Source organism: Pyrgilauda ruficollis, unplaced genomic scaffold (assembly GCF_017590135.1).
Source record: "Pyrgilauda ruficollis isolate IOZ18807 unplaced genomic scaffold, ASM1759013v1 scaffold29, whole genome shotgun sequence".
In the NCBI taxonomy this organism is placed as follows: domain Eukaryota; kingdom Metazoa; phylum Chordata; class Aves; order Passeriformes; family Passeridae; genus Pyrgilauda; species Pyrgilauda ruficollis.
This window is the reverse complement of record NW_024524266.1, coordinates 15,636,905-15,662,197: the sequence shown is the minus strand read 5'-3', so window position 1 is coordinate 15,662,197 and position 25,293 is coordinate 15,636,905. Positions and strand designations below refer to the sequence as shown.

At 36.0% G+C, this 25,293-nt stretch overlaps 1 protein-coding gene across 7 annotated transcripts in view; it reads left to right on the top strand.

Moving 5' to 3' along the window:
* The window catches only part of DMD (dystrophin), a 1,148,466-nt gene that overhangs the window by 358,765 nt on the left and 764,408 nt on the right, over positions 1 to 25,293 (top strand). For all 7 annotated transcript variants that reach the window (XM_041472370.1, XM_041472371.1, XM_041472365.1 and 4 more), the window contains exons 3-6: positions 6,530 to 6,622; positions 7,524 to 7,601; positions 10,504 to 10,596; positions 17,657 to 17,829. In XM_041472370.1, the coding sequence (XP_041328304.1) occupies positions 6,530 to 6,622; positions 7,524 to 7,601; positions 10,504 to 10,596; positions 17,657 to 17,829 (437 nt within the window). The remainder of the gene's footprint in view (positions 1 to 6,529; positions 6,623 to 7,523; positions 7,602 to 10,503; positions 10,597 to 17,656; positions 17,830 to 25,293) is intronic.

Genomic DNA, 25,293 nt, shown 5'->3' with positions numbered 1-25,293 from the left:
ATTAGGTTAGAGAGCAAAAAAAGAGATGTCTACCATAAAGCCTGGGGAACAGATTGGATCTCTGACAGTACGGAATCAAAGTGCAGTGTTCGATCTCCAGCTGACCAACAGAGAGTTTCAGCTGCAGCAGAAGGGATGCATCCGTGTTCTAACAGGGAAAAGAATGCTGATGGGAGAGAGGATGGCATGGATGGCAAGTTATTGTTTGATGCTTCCCATGAGTCCATGAACCTAAGGCCTGATTAAACAATGCCTGGTGCATCTTTCGTCCCTCTGGAGTGGGACAATATCCTTTTCTGCTGTAACAGTAATCCAGCATCAATGAAAGAAAATGTCAGTCACTTTGATGAACTTCCCAGCAGAATTGAACAAACTAAAAGCAAGGATGTTGGGGAGAGAAATTGAACTTTTAATATATTTAGCAGAGCAAAAACAAGTATTTATAGTCCTTCTTTTATTAAAACTGACTTAAAAGATCTGTTGAGAGTAGTTCAATATAATTTCTTTATTGTTTCGCAGAGTGAAACATCAAATATTTTGACTGCAAGAAAAGTCTGATTCTTTAAAGTCTTACTAAGAGTAACATCTGTGTGCCAACTAAGTTTTAATTTCTTTCATACTGACATCTACTCAGCAGTACTTAGAGATTTACAAACTAAACTTGAGACTTGAAAAAGTTATATACATGTGCATGGATTTTGTCCTTCTGTCTTTCTGGATTGAGCCTTGTCTTTTAAGTCTTTTCATTATCAATCAGCACTCTGAGGTCCTGGCCAGACTGCGGGGCACCTCTGCCTCTGTTCCACAGCCCTGAATGCTGGGAATGCACTGCAGCTCCCTTCCAGGCTCTGCAGTCCAGGTTTCCTGTCCTTTGTTGAGTCAAAGGTTTTGTTCCAAGGTCAGATCTCAGTTGTTTACCTGTCCTAAAAGTCTGAAAGGCTTCTGTGTGTGTTAGTTTTATTGTAAGCTGATGTTTCTTATGGACACCTAGTATAACCTTAAACCTAGTGCCATGATGAACCTTGAATTCTCTGTCTTTAGAGTACTTTTTCTCTTTCAATTTATTTTCTCTCTCCATCTGCTGATAGTTTCAGTTGCTAGATTTCCAATACAAAATGATAATAATAAGCCAATAATGCTGTAAAATGCATAAGAAATATCATCCAGCTTGTGTTACTGTAATGATCTTCTTACAGTCTAGTCTGCCTCAAACAAAAAGTGTAATCTGAGTGCATGTTTGTCTGTAAAAGAAAATGAAAGGTCAGAGATGTCTTCTTCAGCCAAGTTTTTACCATTTGTAATTTTTCTTTAAAAAATGTGAAAATGTATCTGTTACATAACATTTTTAGGAAACAGTAAAAATATATGCTTATTAAAGAACTGCAAATAATAGTTGTGTTTCAATTTTCTGTTATGTATTTTGCTGGAGCTGTTATTATGGACTCATTGCTTGACATTTGGCTTGTATATGAGTCTTAGGAAATAGAAATACATTTCTACCCTTCATGTTTGTGGGAGAAAATTTACGGCTTGTGGTTTAAGCCTAGCTGGTAACTAAGTAACATGCAGCTGTTTGCTTACGCCACACTCCCTCCTCCTCCCAGTAGAACAGGGAAGAGAATCAAAAGGAGAAGTTTGCAAGTTAAGATAAAAAGTTATTACTATTATTACTATTATTATTATTATTATTGATAGTAATTATAGCAATAATAATAGTAATAGTAATTGTTGTAGTAATGATATAATAATAATAATAATAATAATAGTGTAGATTTGAAAAAGAAAACCCAAAAACCATACAGATAATCCCCAAGAAAAACAAGTGATGCACAGTACAGTTGCTCACTACCCACTAACAGATGCCAAACCCCATTCTCCTGGGCTGTGTGTGGCTGGGGTGGGGGAAGTGAGTGAGCAGCTGTGTGGGGCTTAGTAGCAAACTGGGTTTAAAACAGAACAGATCTCTCTGGTGTCCAGTGTGTGGACAACGTGCCAGATCCACGCAGTCCAATAATTCTGGTTATCCCTCTCTTCCACCTGACTGGGGGCAGGGCCCTCTAGTCTTGATTGCAAGATTCCCCACTTCTTTCTCATGGAAGTGGACTAGGACTTTCCATAGTATCAGTAATATAATCAGTCCTTCCATTCTGCCTGGAAATTGTCCCCTGGAAGTTGGAGCAACAACTTTCCTTAAAGAACCCCCATTTGTGATTGCTTTTCCCTGCCATTCCCACAGCCCTGCATCTAGGGTTGAGGTATGCTTTCAATGCCCCTTTCTCTTGTCCTCTCCATGGTCCCTTAACTTAAACCTCAACATTTGTTCTTAATCAATATTTGTTTTTTCCTTTCTTTTCCCCTCTTTTTTCCAACTCTCCCCCTCCTGTTTCCTTTCCCTTTGCTCAACTTCCTTTTCATGAAGAATTTGCCTCTGCTAATTTGTTCTAAAATATAAAGCTGCTAAGAGTTTTATGCTAATCAATTTTTTTTTGAGCTTCAACTCCTTGGAGAGCCAATGTTTATGAACAGATGTATTTGTGCCTTCTCTGGCCAAGTTATTTTTTAATTATTTCATTATGTTCTCTGTATTTTTTAATAATTACTGACTTGCATGTATCTCTGAATAGAGAGCTTTTCACAGAATATCAGCTTTTCATGTAGTACTTCCCACAATATTAGCTTCCATAATATATCTGATGAATAAGCTGATTAAATAATTTAGTTGTTTGATAAAATTTATTTGTAAAATTTACATAGAGACAATGAGATTTATTATAGAGTCTTTGGAAAGAACACAGGAATGACAATGATAGTAGACAGCAGTGAGATAAGTAGGAAGCTTGATGTTTTGAGATACCTAAATATATTCAAACAAAAAAATTTGCATCTGCAGTTATCTATTAACACTGTTTTCTGTATATTTCCTGATTTTATTATTTTTTTTTCTTCTTCACCAGCTTTTGTTGTTTTTAGGTAGTGCATTAAATTGTTTCAGTTCCTGTCTGAGTTTGGAACCCGTAAGAGATATAATCTTAATACTGAAAGCATTCTAGAATATATACATGCAGTTGAGTTACTACATGGAATATTCTAAGTATGCTTCACTTACTTAAAACACCTGGGGGAAGACGTTACTGCAAATTCCACATTTTCCTCCCATGTTACTTGTAGAGTACCACATAGTTCTAAGACTGCAGCTTATATATTTGACCATGGTGTAGTGTAGGGTCGTTTTGGGTTTTTTTTTTCCATAACAGCGTAATTTGTGAATTCATTTCCTCAGTCATTATTTAAGTTGGAGAGTTAATTTAATCCACAATAAAAGAGGAATTTTGTCTTCCCATATGTATCATGGGGTTTTTTGGCAATTTTCTTTAAAAATGGACACCTTGGATTCCTTTAGGTCTCCTTGTAAAGATAAGAGGTTGCAGACAACAGCTCTATCAGTTAACCAAGAAAGTTTGTGTTTTCATCTTTATTTCACTCAAAGACAGTAAATTAAAATTATATGTAAAACTGCCATGTACTTAAATCCCTAGTCTTTGTAGTAATTCACATTTTAACAAAGTCATATCTTAGATTTTAATTTTGTTCTACTTCTAGAAAGGAATTTCTGCTTCTGATGAAAAGTCATCTTGTTCTACACATCAAATATCTTTAGTCCTTCCTGTGTCCTGTACTCCCTCTTGTTTCCCCCATCTCTCCCATCACTCTGGTGTTGAAGAAAGACAACTGAGTGAGAATCAACAATTTAGGTGGAAACTATTCTGGACATTCTTTAAATTTAGGTTTTGGATAAGTTTGTAACATAGGGTGAGTAATAAATCAGCATGTATAACAAATGGTAGAGGAGAGTCTTCTGAACATTTTCATTTCTCTTAGGTAAAGGTGAGCAGTTTAAGGTCACAACCTAAAAAAGTTTTTTTAAAATCTTATTTACAGCAGAAATGTATAATAAATGATTAGGTATTTGTTTGGCAAGCCATGCTTGGTGTTTCACTGTTTTCAAAAGTTCGAGTTAACAGGCACTTTCCAATGACACGATAAATTTTACCTGATGTAAATTTGTGTCTCAGGACTTACTGCAATGCCGATCCAGTTAAGACATTCAATCTGTTTGAGGAAGGAGACATAATTACCCCATTGCCAGAAAAACAGCTTTCCTCAGGTTTAGAATGATATGTGTGGCAGTAGTGTAAGGTGCCTTAGTGTATTTTTAGTTGTGATTCATGGAAGGTATACTTCCAAGACCCTAAAAAATCAATGGAACTATTGGTTTAAGGTTTACTTGTAATACATTTGTAATTAATATGTCCTGCTGGAGATACTGCTGTGCTGTGTCTTTATTTTCTTTCTAAAAGCTTTACCAAAAAAAAAAAAAATCCCAAAACAACATATTATTTGTTAAGCAGAATTTTTGGCTGCCTAGATTGATTTCAACATAAACATTATGAATACCTTAAATGCTGCAAAAAGAAGGAAAGACAGAGACACAGGCAGTTATGACGGCTAGTTCTCTTTTTCCTGTATGATAGAAACCAGTATAATTGTATTCTGTTGTCAAAATGTCATTGTGCTCATACTCCCAGAGAAATCCAGCAGCATTATGGGCACAACTCTTTCACAGTGTTACAGAAGGGCCTGTTGGTCACTCCAACTTTCTAAAGAATGTGAAAAAGCTCCCTTAAAGTGCATGGATCTTCTGTTTCCCCTGTGCAAAAATAACTTTTGTTCTGCAAGATTAGGGAAGAAAATAAGGTCTCTGATTTACCTTGCATGTTTTAATTTTAAATTTGTCCTACAGCTTCAGGAATTCTGCACATGACTTGACTTACATAATGGCACATGGTTTTTCAGCCCATAATGCAAAATATTTTTATAAAACCATTTCTCATTCTAAATGTGAGTCAGGAAATAGAGTTGCTAAGCATTATTACTTAAACAGATAATTCAAGGTGTTGAGTAGTGCAAGTAAATCATATGTGTATCTGTTCAGTACTGGTTTTCAGATGTTTAATAAAATGACATCATATGTGTTAAATAAATGGGAATTAGCTTAGTTGAAATGGGTTGTGCACAGTGTGAAAACTGTGTAGAAAACAAGGATTCCCTCTCCTGCAGAAAATTTGTGATGTTGTGGATTTGTTTATTCCATTAAACAGAAAAAAGGCCTTACCAGAAACAGAAGGGATTGAAAGGAGCTTTTATTTCAGAAGAGCAGTCAGAGAGAAAGGTCATGGCAGAATAGCTAATACCCTCAAGTCAGTGCTGTACCCAGAACTATGTATTGATGAGAAAAAATTAATTTAGAACTGGATACTGTCCTTAATTCTGTCCTCTGTTCAAGTAATCTTCCAAAGGAATTGGTACTTCCTAACAAAATATGTTTTTCATAAAATCCCCAGTTAGCTCTAATGAGGGCTGCAGTGAGTACCAGAACATTCCTGACAGGAAAGAAAATGTTTTCTCTAAAGTACAGATTCCCAATTTTATGTTTCTCTGTGGTAAAAATGGAAGATGTGCAACATAGGTCAGCATGGCATCAATTCTAGAAAATTGGAATACAGACACTTGCTCTCAAATCAATCAAAGCATCCATCAAACTTCACAAATTAGAAAAAATGCAGACATGTGAAACTATTTTGTATAGCACAAAATAATCACAACTTTTTATTGTGGTTCTCAATAGCTCTCATACATACAAAAGTATCTAAAAAATATTTCATACATAAAAAATATCTAAAAATTCATAGGTGCACATAAAACTTGCTCAGTGACTAGACTATAAAAATTATGTCTATATTTTAATATTTCATGCTTTAGTCAAAGCATCAGATCAGAAACTCAGTTTGAATTTTAGAAAGAGGGATATTTTTTTTAACATTTTCACATGGGGAAAAACCACAAGTATTTTCTTTCCTCTTTCATTGATGTTAAGTACAAAATATGAGTTGTCTGTCAGCCACTTAGAGAAACAAGGCCACAATCCAGTACAATTCCATGCCCTATGAACATAGATCTGTTTCTAAGATCCTGACTAGAATAAATCTGGCTCATCTCTCTCTGTGTACTTCCAGGGGTTTTTTTCTGACACGTGGAGCTCATACTAGGCACTTAAATTTTATAACACTTCCTGTTTGTTGGGGGTTATTTTTTCTTGTTTCTTTTCCTGTTTGTTTGTTTGGGTTTATTTTCTTAAAATTATTTTTCCTATTTTTTTTTCCTGATTTGCACCTTGATTGCCAAGTCTTCTTTGTTTTCTAGATATATTAGTATTTAATTCTTTGGCTTATTTGTTTGAAATAATGTCATGTACTTGAAATAAAGCAAGGATCATTGTCTCTTAAACAACAAAACCCTGTTTAAGACAGATATATGTGTAAGAATCCTGTGAGCTTAAATGTATTTTCCTCTTTTACTTTGTGTCCTACATTCCATATACATTCTGACACTGGCTTTTTACAGCTTTCTGGTCTTTTTTTAATTATTATTTCTGGCATTTGAACTAACCAGAGGAATTGTTTCATTTCAGTTTGGAAGACGTCACATTGAAGACCTTTTTAATGATTTTCGAGATGGACGAAGACTTCTGGAGCTCCTGGAATGCCTTACAGGCCAAAAACTTGTATGTGCTTTGTAACACATTTACTGCATATTGAAGTCTTAATGTTGTGATAATTGTAGTAGTTGACAGTCACCATTTTCTGCCATTGCTGAGGACCTGTGGAAGCTATTTTTAGGGGTCTGAATAGGTTTCAGTTTCATTTGAAATTGAGGAAACTTTGTGACTGAGCTGTATTAGGCAGTAACACTTTGCAAGGCCTATAACTGAAATGAAAATATTCTACCTTATTGTATGCACTTACTAAGTGTGGCACTGATAAACAAGACTGAGGCAGTGTTCATTTAGATATCTGGATTTTAGCTGTATAGAATTTAGTGTGTAGTATTAGAATGGTTTTCTAATGTCATACATATGGTCCATCTTGTCTGATTGTACTTGTCTGAAAAGAGAGAGCTGCTAGCTCTTATTAACCTGGAAAATCTAAAGTGACACAGTCACACACATTTTTTAATGTCTTCCCTTGTGTTCCTTGTTGGAATTTGTAAGTACAGCATCTTCTCATAGGAAGGCTGGGAGATTGAGAATCAAAATCCAGAGATAATACACTTGTACATAAATATTACACAAACTGATGCTTATCTTTTTAGTTGCCATAGCAATGTTCTTAAATTGTGCCATGCAGAAGACAACTAATCATGATAAAAAGAATCTGGAATGAGGTAATTTTATATGCATTTTAATGATTCCTTCACTGAAAATTACCTTTTAACTGTGGATCCAGTTTGTTTCACAAATGACTTTATTTCATGTTGGTAGCTGCATAATCCCAGTGTATGTTAATATTCTGTTCTCATAGATTTATGAAATAAAAAACTCCAGTTTTAATATAAGATGTGATTTACATTTAGTGTACTTAACATTCTGATTATGGACAGTCAAGTTTGGTTCATTTTCTTTGTAGGTGAAAGAAAAGGGCTCCACAAGAGTTCATGCTCTGAACAATGTCAACAAAGCAATCCACGTTTTGCAGAGAAATAATGTAAGTATCCAGCCAGACAGGCTCAGAACAGCCTGTAGACAGCACACAAAATGTTTTTTAAGGGTTGAATCAAACACCTTGGTCCATAGTATAAAAGTACTGGCGTCAAAGCAGCTTTATCAATGTGGATTGGATACTTTTCCATTCAGCATCAGGATCAAATGTGTTTTAAGGAGTTTAAAATCCAATGAATTTTGGCTAATATATCTGTAGTGGATTCTGTCTGAAGCCATATCAACCTGCATGGTTTTATGCTAATGAATGGTGTTTTAAATGCATTTTAAAAAATTAAATACAAGAAGTCAAACATAGCTGGTTACAAGATGCTGCCTATCAAAATATTTACTCCCAATCTCTGACAATTATGAACCCTGAAAACCCAAGGCTTTTCCTACAATAATTTTTAATTAAGTTTCAAAAGCATCTGTCTCTCATAATTCAAAACACTAATCATATCAATAAAACTTTCAATTCTACTTTGTAAAGATTGATTTTTCAAGCCAGTATCCTGTGAATCATTCTTGAGTAAATATTCTCATATTATCTTCCTTATGCAGGCATTCTAATGGACCCATAATTTTAGCAGACATTTCCTCTGGCCAACTGATTTTATCATAACTCTCCTCCAGAATAAATTTTAAAAAAAGCTATAATACTTGCTTGAACTTCACAGTAAGAGGTGACAAAACAAAGATAATGTATTCTGTGCTGTATATTATATTGGATTTCTTGATAGCTGCAGGAGGTCACTAATGCTTGATTTCAAGTGGTGAATAAAGTTATTGATTTTATAAATCTAAGGTAATCCACCTAAAGATTTGTACATAAATGAAAGTGACCCTACAAGATTGACATAAAGACCTCTAGCATATTTTTCTTTTTATTTGATGGTATTTGATGTAAATAAATAGAAGGAAAAGCTTCTAATTGTTTAACATGTGCAACACTTGACATTATTGGGGAAAGAAATCATCAATACATTATTTCACTCTATACAAGAAGGTTTTGATTGCATAACTGGTTACAAATAATCATAGAAAATACTTTTTGAAGCACTCAGTGCCTATCCAATGAAGCCACAGGGGTGCTCTTCAGTCATTTTCCAGAACACAAATCTGGGGAGTCTTTCAAATTCAGGGAGAAAACAGAGAGTATTCCAATTTTAGAAGATAGAAGAAGAAACATTGTTTTAGAAACTGAAATGGTCATCCAGTGGCCATTATATTCATGTAATGAAAACCTTGTAAATTACATAAAAATTGGTATAGTATATATAAAGATATACTGTATCTTGTCAATATGAAGTCGAAAGACCTGCCTCTGAAATAGTTTCCTTAAGCTTCAATAATTTGACAAATTATTTCTCTGGGACTTCAAGAATGCAAAATCAATGGTTCTAAAGTGAACTGAAGCCTGTGAGTAGTCTAGATTTTTCTGTTATGTTCCATCTTTGCTCTGAGGCTCTGTAGTCATCTGAGTGGTAACACTGAATAATGCTGCTGCTTCCAGTCTATCCATTTCCCAGGCTTTTTGTTCCCATTGAAAAGTGAAAGCACTGAGGGGGGAGCATGGGGGATGCGGCGGGTGGGGGTTGTCCCAGTATCGGCTTAGACCTCCCTATGGCAAACTGGGCAATGTTCCTCTGCTTCAGTAAAACAAACGTGGGCTCTGTGTGTTCAGGCTTGCACTTCCAACCATGGATTTGGTCTGTAGAATATGCAGGCACTGCCTTAATAAACGTTGTAGGGTGTCATTGCTGCAAGGGACTCCATTTTAAATTTAGAATGTAAAGTCTAAGTTCCATCTGGGAAATGTTCGGAGACATGGATGCTTAGAATAGACAGCCAGACTCATGTGCTTTTAGTACAAAATGTGGAATTCTTAAAGAAAAGAGCTCTTTAAGTGTTTTAGAGTTCTTGATAAAATATCTGATTTGTGGTTTGTAAAAATGACCTATACATAGATACATTGAAAAAAAAAACCCCAAAATTAAAATAAAGCAGCTAGTTTTGAGGGTGAAAACTTTATTCAATTTGCAGATGTAACTTCAAATAACTTCAGAAGTGCACTAGAGAGTGCAGAATGTAGTTTGTGACAGAACAGGGCACTTTGCAATAAAAACCATCAGTTCTGACCATGAAAAATTGCATCTATGAAACAGCAAGAATGCCAACTTTAAAGTCATAATTCTACCCCAGTGTGCAGGAAAGCTTATAGTCTTCCATTCATAGCCCTAAGTTTGGCTTCCTTATTCAGATAGTATAAAAAGTGGGGGAGGTTGAAGGATCATTTCCCATGTGGAGGAAGGAAAATTTCATGGTGGTAGATAATGATGCATTATGAAATTGCAAATGCATAATAAAAGTATGGAAAACAACATTACTGGATGAACTGTTGTGGAAAACGCTTAGAACACAATCACTGCTTTATCTGTATGCCAGAGCACATCCTGTGTATGTCTTTATACATTATAGAATTTAATTGAGGAAAATGAAGTTATATTTTAATTTAAATATATAATCCCTTGGGTTTGTAGGTTCTTATAGTGTCTAGAAATGTGTGTGTTAACATTCAGAAAATTATACTGTGTAAGGTAGTATAATGCAGAGTGCAGTAGTTTCTCTGTCTGATTTGTAATTGTAGAAGCTTAATATAAAAGATATTTGAGTTATTATAACTATTGCTTTTCATTTTGTGTTTCACAACATGCTGTAACTGGAATAATAGGAACGCCAGATCACTGCTGTTTTTTTCCAGAACATTAATTGTGCCATTTATAAAATGTGATTGGTATGTTTATGGAACAACAGAAACTAAATGAGAGATTTATCTTAGCCTATCCTTTCATCTCCTTCCAACTTCTTGTGCTTGTTATTAATTTTATTTTTTGTTTCTATAATAGGTTGATTTGGTAAATATAGGGAGCTCAGATATTGTGGATGGAAATCATAAGCTGACCCTTGGTTTGATCTGGAATATAATCCTCCACTGGCAGGTGAGTGGCACTGCTCATTACTTCCTAAGAAATACCTTTATTCCACTGATCTTTTCTCCATTATTATCCAGCAACAACCTACAAAGTAAATATAGACACTGCAACGTGCTAAATCAGCAAATATTACGGCAGTCTGGTAACATATTATCAAAGATACTGACAATATTAAGAAGACAAAATAGTTTTTACAGGATTAGCAGAAACTTTTTTGACTGTAATATCACATTCAGATATTGCAAGGTGATATATATGAGTTATCCTAACAAAAATGGATAGACAAAGCCAATGTGGATTTCTTTTTAGTATCTTAGAAAGAATGACTTCTCTATTTTAATGAAATAATCACATCAGTTGCTTTTTGCTGCTGACCCGTCCTGCCAGGAATTATTTTTAGAACACTGAAAAGCTGCTAGACTGCCTAGTTACTGAAGCAGATGAGGCTCATTTAGCTTCCTTTCTCTTTGGAGAAATATGAAATGGAGCTCATAAAAACCAGCATGGTAGATGAGGACACTTAACTAAAAAAAATTCTGAAATGGCAGTAAAATCAAAACTCAAAAAGATCTAGAGGCTCGAATCCATGTGTTTGTATGAATCTGGGCTATGAGTCTGCCCATTAATGTTGACTATGGACACTATGGACTCGTTCCCCAAGCAGTAATCCACAAGTTTTTTTTATACAATAACAAGAAAAGGTGTTGGGAAACAAAGCTTAAAAGACTTTAAACCTGAAACACTCTTATCAAAAATAAGATGTGCATCATTCATCCAAGTAGGGAACATTTTTATTCTCATTTTACAGGACAGTAGCAGCAGAGAAAAGCTGCAGATAGTTAACTCACTTCTTCCTTTGTCTCCTGTTTAAATATTCCTAGTTTAATTGTATAAAATTGTTCTAAATTACTTTTTAAGAGCAGATGGAGTATAATACCTAGCTATACAACTTTTACCAATAATCCTTTAATCACTCTGTTTTAAGTTGAATAAATTATGGATTGAGATAACTAATCATGTTCATATTAATATTTTGTTTTCTTCATATTTTATCCTGAAACAGTGTAAAAAGTGTGTTTTAGTATTAGCTGTATACTTACTAATTTCTTTTCACTCATCCCCACCATTCCTTTTAACATATACTTGCACAGACACACAGAAGACTCAGGTTCTGGTGTAGCCCGATGAGCTTTTTGACAGGAGCCATGTAAAAACCAAAAACCTTTTGTTTGCAATGCAAAAGTGATTCATTTCAAGCTTCATCTTGAGCCTGATGATAACTGTGATGACAGCTGTGATGGTGCCCATGGCTTCAGCTTCAACCACCCATGGATGAAAGGTGCAAGGATCATATTTACACAGCAGTGACTAAAAGTGTGACTCTTTGTCAGCATAATCATAATTCAGTCCAAGTTTAGTCTATAGCTGGAGTTCTGTGTTGCCTTAAAGATCTAGAAATAAAACAACACACTTTTGAGGTAATGTTAGTATAGAAGGTAATTCAAAAGCTGGTCTTTATCTGGAGACCTCAGCAGCAAGTATGGAAAAATGCCCACACAGGGCAAATACAGTTTTATAATTTTAGCAAATTAGCATACTTTACAAGCATTCCCAATTAGAAGCACAGCTAATGTGGTACTTCCCCTCCTTGGTTCCACCTGTTTTTCAGACCCCCCTCCCCCCCCACCTTTAGATGCTAGCTATACTTTGTCTATGAGAAAGTGTCTCAAGATGCTGTTTTAACCTTGGCTCCCAGATTAGGACTGGGACCTTTAGGAATGTATTTTGTCTTTCTGTCTAACAGAGTAGGTGAAAAGCTAGCTATGAATCTATGAATTTATACAATAGTAGGCTACAGAACTACAAATATATGAGGATATATAGAAGCAAAAAGGCAAAAATCAGTTTGGCATCACTGTGTTTAATTTTTTTCTAGTCATGAAGTGCTGAAAGTGACTTGCACCTTCTGGACTTCTCTTTTTATTTAAATTTCTGTAAATAAGATTCTAATTTGGCTACAATTCAATTTTAGGGGTTTTTTTTCTAAAGAGTAGCTAAAGCCTGATTGGCAACAAGAAGCCACTAATAAATTATAACCCTGTTGCTGTTTCTTAATGATGAGTAATTTAAAAATTAAAAAAAAAAAAAAGGCCAGATTTATATTTTGGCTTTTCTCCTTAAAAAAAACCTGAAACACTCAGGAACCATTTGTTTGCTGTCTATTTCCCTCAAAGTACTGGAAAAGTTCAAAGTAATTTTGCTTATTTACAGCTCTGTGGAGAAAGTCTGTTCTTTTCCAGATTTTCTTTCAAATTTTGAAGTTAATTGCATGGCCTAGAATATGTTTGTTGTTGTTCTGCTCTGTTTATAAGTAGATATGATCTTACATACTTCAGAACTTATGGTGAAACACAGCTGTAAATTTCTTGATAAATTCTTTATCCTGTTGGTTTGCCTATCACAGATTGTCCCTGGCAAGAAGCAGCTGGAAAACAAGACGTTGTTCATAGAGAGTCAGGGCCACCAAACTTATGTGCCAGTTGTCTCAGCTTGCTAAAATACCAAGACTACTAGATTTGTTTGTAGTCTGTGGAAGGCCTAAAGACAAATAAATATGAATACACAGACTATTTGATTTAGTGCATGCTTGTGTAGTTTATGTTTGTTGATACAGTCCTGCTTTTTCAGACGCCGAGGAAAGTCACTTAGAGGAAATTCATCTCTCTACATCTAAAACAAAAAAAATACCAAAAAAAGATACAAGATTATTGTTTGTGTGAACACTTGTGTTGTTGTAGATGAACAGGCAAAAAGCTTTTCCAGTTTCATGTCCTGCAGCCAGGAGACCACATAAGGGCACAACTGTACTTACATATGACAACATGATGGTCTCACAAAAATTTTAATCTCTTTGTGTAAAAATAGTTTTAGAAAAGAGATGGTAGAAGAAAGGTGCATGAAAGGAACAATATCAGTACCAATCCAAATGGATATCAGCAATCCCATTGAGGAGAGGCACCAGTAGATGTGGTAGACACACACACATCTGTGCAGTGGAAATGTCATGGCTTTCTGTATCCCCTGTGGTGATTGTGTTCTTTCTTATCTAGCCTGGTTTTTTCAGATTATTATTAAAAGTTTCCCTGAAATTGAACCATCATTCTGAGTTGAGCACCTGCTGCCAAAGCTCTTTATGGTACTGAATCCATCACACTCTATTTCCTTGAAGCTGCTGCCCTCTTTCTCCCAGCTCTGTGATCCCAGCCTCACTGCAGCATTAACATTTAAGTAAACAGGAAAACTATTAATTTGTGAACTGTTATATTTGATGAACTCCCTTAAGAATGGAAAAACATTCTATATGGCAGTTTGTAAATTGTTCCGTTATGTTTTTAGGAGTGAACTTACTTTCATGTAAAGCATGAAAGAAAACCCCTAGCAAAAATATTTGGCCCAAGTCTTGACTTTCTCTGGGAAAAATAATAAAAGAATAGATCTATACATAAGGAAAATATTTCAGATGGGAGCATTTCAACAGCCTGACAGCCTCATTTGGAGACTTACTAAAAGCATCAGGGTTATTGTGCATGTCAGTATTTTAATATGAATTACCATTTTAATTTCAATTTTTTATTATGGAAATGAAACACTTCTGTCAATCCACCTTGAATCAATGAAAAAAATAATATCCTTTACTTTGATAGGTGTCTTGAATATCTATGAAAATGTCCTTAAAGTGTTCTATCAAATGTACTTGGAAAGAGTTTAGTGGTTCTAGCTATAAAAATGTAATCTATGCAGTCAGAATACCTGAAATCTAGCAAGTAAAAAATGCTAAGTGATTCTCTCAGAGAGATGTAAGGTTCCTATTTTATTAAGAAAAATTAAAAATTTTTGCATTGAAAATAGTTTTCAGATTAGTTCTTCCCTCCCTCTTTTCTAGGATCTGGCATTCTGAAGCCAAGTGCCAGTCTTATAAAATGTTACATGCCTGAGTGTGGGTTTTAGGTGAAAGAGATGTAGTGTGAGCCTGAGATCATGCTGTGTTCCTTGTCATCTTACACACACAGCAACACGTGCCCAGATTCCAGGACATGGCCCTGCCATGGGAAGATCAAAGGTCCATTGCTGCTGTGAGCCAGGGCTGGCTGTGCTGCTTTTGGCCACTTCCTTCATGTGGTGACAGGAATAGCAGTGCTCTCATTCTGTCCACAGCTTTCCTTTTGGCAGCCTGGCATTTCAGAAACCATCTCAGTGATGTCTGTATTGTCCTTTCCCACCCTTCTATCAAAATTTAATCTTTTCCTGTTGCCATAGCATATGTCCATTCCCCAGGAAGAGCAAGAATATCTGTTCTCTGGAAGTCAGAGTTTCCTACACCTGAAAGCTTTGTGTCCTGCCAGGATACACTGCATTAGAAAGGAGAGGTAAAAAAGAAATAAGTGGCAGAGGTCAATTCATCACCTGACAGCATGAGGCAGAGGCACTTTGAAATAGCTGCAGTATTTGAGCCTGGATGCTGAGGGAGTTTGTCTGAAAGCTCTTCAGGATGACATGAATACATCTCTGTGTGCCACTTTGCCAGCAGTACATCTTAACCAGGAAGCCTTCAAAAAAGCTTCCTTTTCACCAAAATATCAGCCAGCACTCTTGTGCTCAGGCACGGATCTGCTTCAGGACCCAGCCATCCTGCAGACAGTGTGGTGCTGCCAAGGTGCCAGCTGGGGTGGGCTGGCAATGCCCCTCAGGACACTCAGGTGGACAAGGTGGCTCCAGCTGTAGAAGTGGAGTTATCCACTGATTCTCACTAAAGAGGAGGGAGACTCAGCATTCAGGAGGAGGTCAGACCCTTTTACTCTGTTATTTTAAATTTCTGACTTTCCCTAGGAGGCAACAAAAAATCCTAAGTTTAAGAGTCTTCACTGTTGCAAAGAAATGCAGGAAAAGGAGAGCAAAACTTTATCTCTTGTAAGCATATTTAACTCAACAAGGTGATATTGAAACTGTTTTGTATTCATTTACTGAAAAGTAAAAATAAATTAAGGATTTTGGACTTATTACCTGGATTTTTCTGAATAATTTCCTTCCTGATGACCCATATTTTTTACTCATTTTGTCTAATCATTTCTGTTCACAGACATAGCCCCTTTGTCTTTGGTATCATCTCAAAGACATAATCAGTTCTGTGTTATGAACTCTTCTATTTCTAAATATGGTGTTCCTGTCTTCATTCAGCTATTTTTTAATGCAAATGTGTGTTGTAGTGTTCAGAAGTTAGAGTTTGCTTATAATGTTCAGAAAAATCTGCATTTGTAAATACAGGCGTATGATAAAAAACAAAATGAACGATGAAATCTTAGCTTGGACAAGTCTCCATAGCTTTAGTATTTTCTTATTTCTTGTCTTTCTTATGTGTTGTGCAACAGATGCTAATTGCAAAAGTTTTCTTCTTTTTTAGCATCCAGATTAATGAAAAAAAGAGGATTCTGTATTTTTAAGCTAGTGATGGTGCCTGGAAATACAGAGGCCAAATCTCAGCTTCTTCCTACATTATGTAAATCAACTTTGGCATCTCTCAAAAGTAAAGACATTGAAAATGTCAAGAAATGCAAAACACCCACTCAGACATATGAAGCAAAAACAAAGAGTATATTTCCTAATTTTCTAACACTCTATTTTGTGTCTCCGGATGTAAAAATGGAGACAACTATAAAAACTTCTATTCTTATCTGACATAATTTATATTAATTTTCATTGGTGCAAATTAAAATCTAAGAGTGAAGTCAGGAACATATCCCATGAAATTTAGAGGATACATTTCTCTTTCCATCTTAGAAATTAATAGCATATAATGTAAAGTTTACACTTAAGTCTCAAAAGGAAAATTAAGGGCACTGATATTCTTTGGTCAATATGCTTCTGAGATGCAAGACCAAAATGTTATTTCAGTAATTCGTATCTTCACAAAATCAAATTATTGAATTAATTCTGTGAAACTAGTGAGAAATTTGCCATACTCAACAATAAAAGGTTATCTCAGTTTTTTTCATAATATCACCATAATTAATTGTCCTTGTTTTTGTTGACTGTTCTTTCAGATTACAGCTTCTGCATATTATCTTACAACTTTTACAGTTTCAAAGTGGTCCACACATTATCATAAAGTAGATTCTGCCATGAATGTAGTTCTCTGACTGAGTGATACTGGCAGCAGAGCAATTCAAGAGGAAAATGATAATGAAATGCAATATTCCCTAAGTGAATAAGCAGCAATAAGCAACTTTATAGTTAAATTATATCATAGGGAATAATTTCAAAGAGCTGCTATTCTAAAAGATATATGGGGAAAGAAATGATTTAAAAGGTGCTACTTTACAGGAAAATAATTCTTAATAGAAGTTTTATGTGGTCTTTTACTAGTAAAGAAATTGATAGGAAATAAAAAATCTACTGCATTATGTCAAACTCCAGGATAATATTTATAAAAGCCTCTAGGCTTTTTGTAAAATAGTAACTGTAGATTGGTAAACTCTCTCTAGTGAAAAAGGAATATTAACTTCATTAAAATAATGAAATTGAAACATATGCAATACTCTTAATGCATGCAATGAGTTTGAATTTTTATCCAGGTACATGTATGCAAATATAGTTTGCACCTTTAAGTCAACAATATGATCCACTGCTTATGCTCTTCATCATTTTATCAACTTTTGCTGTAATGTGTCATATTAACTAAGGATGTATTTCCAGATCAAAGAAAACCACAAGGAGAAACATTTAGTTTGAAAGAACTCTGTTACCACAAATTATGCTAACAAATGTGCTTTCTCTGTCCCTGCTTCACCTGTGGCACAGGGATGAATGAATTCATGCATGTCAGTAGCTGTTGGCTTTAAGCATTCAGAATTGATTGCTGTCATTACATTGTGAAAACAAATACGTTCTTTAATTACTTAGCAGTTTTTCTTTGGAGTTGAAATTTATGTAACTGAAGGTTTTTCATTTCAAGAAAAGAAACACCTTTTAATAAGTTCAATCATTTATCAAATTCTGTCTTTTATTGCAGGTCAAAGATGTAATGAAAAACATCATGGCTGGGCTGCAGCAGACAAACAGTGAGATGATTCTGCTGAGCTGGGTCCGTCAATCGACTCGCAATTACCCACAGGTCAACGTTACCAATTTCACCACCAGCTGGTCTGATGGATTGGCTTTCAACGCACTCCTCCACAGCCACAGGTAGGAAAAGCAGCTTTTCACTGTTTCAGTAAGCTTGTGACAGATGGCTGTACAGGGCTTGAGGACGGTGTGTCTGTTATGTGGGGGGTTTAGCTGCTTCCTCTGTGGGTGTTTCAGCAGTTTCAGCATTCTTTTAAATGACTGTCTGTTTGCTTTGACCTGGGTGCTGTGTTTTGTGTCATACTAAATCCTCTTATGGAGGGAGAGCTTTTCACAGCACAACCAAATATACACAGCTCAGATCCTTTTCTGGAATTTCAGTCTGTATACCAAGAAGACAGTCTCAAGGAGTACAGGCTTGGAAACTTTTCAGAAGAGCAAGGAGTAGATCCAAAACTCAGCCTTTGAGGCTGTCCCAGAGGGAGAAGGAGATTTTCCTGTGGGCGCTTATAAGGGGAAAATGTGGTGTTTGTTGAAAGCCTCTCATAGGTGTTGAATTGAAAGTATGGATTTGCCTCACAAGGACGCAGCTGGAGAAGGTAGCCTTTGTTTTCAAAATCTTTCATGTTATTCCACCACTGATTTGAGTTTTTAGCCTCTCTCAGAAGTTGCCTTCTTCTAGTCTATGCTGTATAAAACTCTACCTCTAGAGATTCAGAGTTCTCTGGGGGTTCTGTGTACATGGCTTAAGGAAGATGTACAAGTCAATATATCTAAAAAACCCAGTTCTTGCCACTGCTGCTTCTAAAGCAGGCTTGCTTTTCCCAACGTGATAAAACTCCCAACCTCTTTCTCCTACTGCTGATGCCTTAAGTATATACTTCTCTCTTAAAGGGGACTGTCCTGCAAGGCTGCTGATTGCTCAAGTTGTTAGGCAGTTAAACTTTTTAACTGTGCAGAGGTTTAAACACCATCCAGAAATCAAGCTCCAAATAAGCCACTCCCTTCTCTCTGCCCCCTCTGGCAAGGGAGGAACAAAAGCAGACTTTGGGTTGGGATCACAATTTACTGAAAGCAAACAGCAATGGAATAAGAAATATGCACAGCAACAACAGCAATAATGATAACAAAAAGTATAAAGAAAGAGAGGGTGTTTTTCTCTCAAAAATGATGGTCACCCCCTTGACTTAGCTCCCTGTGGCAGCTGGGACATGAAGATGATGATGGATGCTCCCTGCAGGTCACGTACATGTGGCTTCTCCAGACAAAGACAAGATGTGACTGTTTCCACATGCTGTTCCCTGTGAACAAAGGCAAGATGGTGAGGAGGGCTCTGAAATCCCAAGACAATGGGAAACACTGACAAACAATCCCGCTGTGTGGGGAATCATCTTAGAACGGGTTTCAAACACACCAACCACATTCCGTCCAGGGAGCCACAACTGTATTTTTCCCTAAAATTCCCATACCATTGTAACCTCTCTTAGGATGTGAATATAACTTCTCAGTTTCCTCTGATTTTACCCCCAGTCATCTTTCCACAACATCTTTCTGCCTAGAAACAATATCAGACTGTCTGTTCCCTGATTAGGGTATCTGATACTCAGATATTCATATTGCATGCTCTGCAGGACCGTGTAATATCTGATGTCTGAAATCAGTAATCAGAAATTCCTTTTTGTCCTTCTCTGTAGGAATTTATTCAGAAGTCTGAACAGAGGAATTTATTCAGGATCAGTCCCTGGCTGGGGAGTGCAGCTGCCAGTAAACCAGACTGGGATTGTCTAGACAAATTTCTGTGTCCTTTGTCAGATTTTATGCACTACTGTGTTCAGTTCAGAGCAAAGTTCACCAGATGAACATTCATTTCCTGCTTACTGGAATTTATGCACTTTATTCAGGTTTTGTAATTCAGGGCTGCAAAACTTAAGGCTGCTTTTGCTCTTCTTCTGTCTGCTGCCATAAATCTTGCATAGCTTTCTGCACAGTGAGCCTATTTTCAATAGAAGTGAAGAATTACTCTACAGAAGTCTTGTCTCTTGCCCAGTAGTTACTGCACTTATCTGGGAAATGGCAAGTGTTCAGTCAGATTCCCGGAGGCAAGTCTCCAATGACACCAGTCATTTTCTGGACTTAAATCACTAAGTTCTCTGAGAGACTTTCATCTCCTCATTTCCTCCAAAGCCCTGATGCAGTAATTTTTGAGATGAACCATTGATGTTTGATTTTTGTTGACTTTGCATTTCATGTTTGGTATGTGGGAACACTGAATTTTCCTTCAAGATTCCAGATGGAATCAATTAAATAGGCACACTAGGACATTCAGTGTTTGGGAGCTCCTAACTCTATCCTATAATAATAAAAAAACCTTCTCTAAGGAGCCTAATTCAATCACTCTAAGATACAGGTGCATTAGAGACTTTGGTGTCAGAGTGTCTTAGATTTAGTGCCTAAACAAGACAGTTTTAATATACACTGAAGAAAAGTTGTCTAAGCATGATTTACATGAATTCTCAGAGAAACCGGGTGTCTCACACATCCTATGCTTTATAAATATTTTGTGATTTACTTACATAAAATGACAAACACTCAACAAACACCTCTGAATTTAGCTCCTCTGTTTTCCCTGTTCAATTTTTCCAGTTAATTTTTTTGTTTGTTTTTATTTTTTTATTTTTTTTTTAGAATTCCCTATTTCTCTAGTTCTCCTGTTCCGCTTCTTTCTTGTCTATTTCCTTGTTCTCCATAAAGTTTTGTCTAGATGCTCTCTTCTTTCTTCCCTTTTTATCGTCTGACTTTATTCCTCTGCATTGGTAGGAATAGAAGCAGAGTTAGTCACAAGGAAGGATAGCTATAGTTTGAAAATAATTTATGATATTTACCTCATACAGTGGACCCAGTGCCTAGTGTGTGCACTTTTTCCCAATTTTATTTCTATTCTACTTCTACAAAAACTAAACCAAGAACAAACCAAAGAACCTCCAAAACCCAACAGAAAACCCCAAACACCAAAAATCTCTCCCACACTGAAAGAATGATGCTACCCAAAGTCTTTTTCCGTAATATTTAGACTCTTTTAAAGTGCAGGTAGATTTTGAGGTAGCATTAAATCTATTTATTTTTCAAACCAATCCCTTTCCTTTATGGGTGGTGATATTTTCATTCCTCTTATATAATGTTTTCAGTGATGAACAGGTGGCTTTTTGTTTTGGTTTGTAGTTGTCTTTTTTTTTTTTTTTTAAGAGGTTCAGACAGTAATGTGAAATCTGCATCTGGATGAATTTTCTAAGTACATCACTAAAGGGATTGAGATAAAGTAAGAGACTATCATGAAGCACTGACCACATAGTATGCTGTGAGAGCAGTGGGAAGCTTTATTTCTCACATCTTCTAACACACTAATCCCTAGCTTTCGGCTTGCTATTTTGATTGGATCTGATTTTTCTAATGCTCTTTCTCCCTCATTTTATTAAGGGGTTACTTTAGGTAGATTTTCCCATCTCTGTAATCACCATGTCTCCATGGACATTTAGGCTCTTTAGCAATTGCTTTCAATACTGAGTGCAAGAAACAGTGAAACACAGGTCACCTGGCAGATCTCCAAGGGGACATTAGTGAGCCCAGAGGATGAATTCTCAGGATAGAAACTTGGCACATGATCTCTTGAATGGTATGTTCTGCATTTAACTGAAAAAAACAAGGCAACAGCTGTGGAGTGGCACCATCACCCTAGAAATATACAGAAACTAAAATATTTTGCTGATGAAGAGAGGTCAGTCCTTCTACAGTTGAAATGCTCCCTTCTTCAGGCTCCAGATCACAAAGACCTTTCCCCATTTAGTTCTTTAAATCCTTTTCCTCTATGTAGATACCAGGGAGCTTTACCTCTTTCCGAATTTGTTGCGGCTCTTTTCCTTTTCTTCCCTGGTCCTGTAATCAGGATTTTGAAGTGGGAACAGGTGGCATTCATTATCTTCCTCCTTACTTCTTTAAAATGCTTGAACTTAGGCCAGGTGACTGCTTTACAAATGAGCACTTCACTGCAGCTGTTTCTGCTTCAGGGTGCTAGAGTGAGAAGGGAAAGAAAATAACATCAGAAAGAGGTCCTAGGCAGAAGCAAAAAAAAAAAAAGAAAAAAAAAATTTTCTTCAGTACAGGAAAAAGTAAATGCAAAAACAGTGGGTATGAAGAAGTATGAAAAGAATAACTTTTTTTTAGCAAACCACTAGGTTATGTATCAGTTGCTCTCTCCTGACCTTTTTAAATTTTGAGAGTTTTGAAGACATATACAAGATATTCTTGTATAACAAGTTAAAGCAAAAAACACACAGCTTTTCTATTGAAAAGACAATGATAAGTTTTATGGTCTAAATATGACTATTTTCTGTCTACAACAATGGAAAACTGTGGCTTGTCTTATCCATGACTTTAATTTCTGCATAGAGGTCTGTAAGATTTGTTTATCCATAATATACTCCAGATTAAATTTTATCAATCTGGCTGAGCTCTGTTGTAAGTTGTGTAACTGGGGGTCAATGGGATGTAGGGAGTCTCTTTTTTTACTTTACTTTTCTTTGAAATATGTTTTGAAAAAAATCAGGTTTGTTTTCCTTTTTTTTTTTTTTGTTTTTATTGTTTATATTTATGCTAGTGATAGGGAAGAACTGTGGGTGCAAAAATTACCTTATGTTTAATAAAAAGTTTGACTTTTACAATGTAAACTTCTCCATTGAAGCCTTCAATCTTTTTAATTTTGGCTCTCTGTGGTCTTGTCATAAAGTAATCGAAGACCAGTGCTGTTTGAGCTGATCGGTGAACGGCTAGATGAAGTTCAGCATGTTCCACTTGATTCTAACTTCTTTGAAAGTGTGTATGGTTGTATTGTTCAGGAAGAGGAGTGAGGAAATGCTATTTATTTTTCCGTGGGTTTGCTCCCTTTCAGGCAAGACCCAAGCTGCAGATATGAGAATAAATTCTGTCCCCCTTGGTATTATTTGGACAATATGGAGAGGACAAATGAAGGCAGACAATCAGTATTCCATTTCATATCTTTGCTTTACTATTTCATACCTTCTCAATCCTGTATTTAAAACTGCTTAGAAAGCTAATGACAGTTGTAATTTGAAAATCAGTTTTGTTTTGGGGATTTTCAAAAGCTGTTTTGCACTTACTACAATTATTAAACTTGTAGGCTATAATATTTCCCACAATCACACTTGGCAGTATTGCCACATAAATACACCCAGTGAAACATCCTTACACATAGTACTGAGAAGCTGCTACTTCAAGCTGATATTATGACACTGTTATTCTAGTGATACAGCTACTGAAATGTAGAGCAGCATAATCTTTCAACAATATGAAAATCTGGAAATTTAAAATGCTGTTGGAGTAGAGAGAGATTTTTGAATTTATTTATATTTTAATTAAATTGCTATTTCTCAGAACTGAGTTGCAGTAGGTGGCCATATACTTGTAAGTTGTCTTGGAATCTGTGCTGTCTGCTTTATGTACAATGCTAAGAAAATTGCTAAGAAATCTGATAGTGACATACTGAAGCTTCTCTTCTGGCTGTGTCTCAGAGAGTTCAAATTTTTGTAATGTAATGAGTGGAGAGAGATGCTGCATATCCTCTACACAGACAGCATTCAAGTTCAACCCAGGTGTTAAGACGTGATGTTTCAAACTCTTGTGAGTGCTGGAGTGTTTGTTTTTTAAAAGAAAAACAAACAAACAAAACCCACAAAAACAAATTAACAAAAACTCTGTGTGTCTTATATTGAGAGTCCTACCTCTACAGATGATATCATGATAATAATTTTAGACTGTCTTGGTAGGTTACCTTGAAAATACCCTCCTGGATTTACAAATGAAAAATTGAATAAAATTTACTATCTAAGATATTATTAATGATGACAGAGATTTTTCTCGGGAGGGGTAAGACAATATTGTGACATTCCTCAAGGAGCAATTGTAAATATTCATGTTCTTACCCAGTGGAGTCTTGACTGATTAAAAGTATATTCCCGTATATAAAATATTGTATCACCAAACAAGAATGATTATGTGAAGATAATGTGCTGTTCTGAGCACTGCAGGTGTGCTTATAACTTCAAGCCGAATTAAAAGAGAAAAATTAAAAGGGAAAAAGAAAAAATTGAGGAGGAGGTAGGACTTTGGATACAATTCTTTCCTCTCCTTGTCCTAATGGCTTTTCCTACCAAATAATCTTTTTACACTCTAGTCTTCATAGCATATATTTAACAAATCCTTGCCAAGCTCTTTAAGACAGTCATAATAGACAGCTTTATGGATACTGCAGTGCTCTCTTAGCTAAATTTGATGTGTGAGCTTGTGCATCCTATGCCTAGTGTTAAATTTGGAATAAGGATTTGAGTAATATCTGTGTGCTGGTAGAATAAGGTGTAGGGGTGTGGTGGCTTGACCCCAGCCAGCAGGTGAGCACCCAACAGCCACTTGCTTGCTGCACCCCCTGTTCCCCCCAGGACAGGGAAGAAAATAGGAAAAATGAAGGCTAGAAAACCATTGAGTCAAAATAGAGACTCTTTTAATACATGGAGGTAAGTAGAATGGAAAAACAAGTGATGCAAAGGCAGTAACTGGTACCCAGCCACTCTTCAAGCAGGAGACACCTTCCCAGACAAATACCCCCCAGCCTCATTCCCTTCCTTTCACCAGGTATTGATGGCTGAGCAAGTTATGTGGCATATGGTGTCCCTTTTACTGGGTTGGGTCACCTGTCCTGGCTATGTCCCCTCCCAGTTTCTTACCCATATGTCGCCCACTGGTTTGGGGAAGGTAGAGTGAAGGGGAAAAGAGATCTTGGTTTTGTGTAAGGAGCCGTTGGTAATACCTGGTTTTCTCTGAACACTATTTAGCTGTAAAATGAAAACAGGATCATGTAGACTGCTATGAACAATGCTAACTCCAGCTCCAGCTAAAGGAAAATGGCCAAAAATATTTTTTACTAATTATGTACTCATAGTGTGCGTTTTGCATGCCTGTGTTTTAGTACACAAGGCAGTCTGTGGGATCACAGAGTAAACCCAGAGATTACCCAAAGTTTCCCCTTCCTTTTCCACCCTGTTCCCAGCCAGATTTAATATTAAATTAAAATTAATTAGTATTTTGCTTATTCTGCATGTGGGAGGGAGAAAACGCTACTGTTTAAGTATCTATACAGAGAGGAGCAAAATAACTTGGAATAACTTAGTTGTTAGTATGTAAATTACTCCCCTCTCTGAAAAAATTAGAAAGTAAAGGTACATAACTAGAGAATAACTGCTAGGTAAAGAGATATTTTTTTTCTTTACTCTCTTGACATTATTATAATATGATGTAGTGAACATTTTTCCATTTATTGTAACTCAGGATACTTTTTTAAAATTAACTCATAAAATTAATAAAATGTGAGTAAACCTGTCATTAATTGAAAAATTTAAATTGTGTAAATAATGTGCTTGATTTGGCAGTAGTTGAAATGATACATTTAAATGTCCCCTGATTTAGAACACTGTATTGAAGTCACAAATAGCATAATTGTTTTTCTTCATATTACATGCA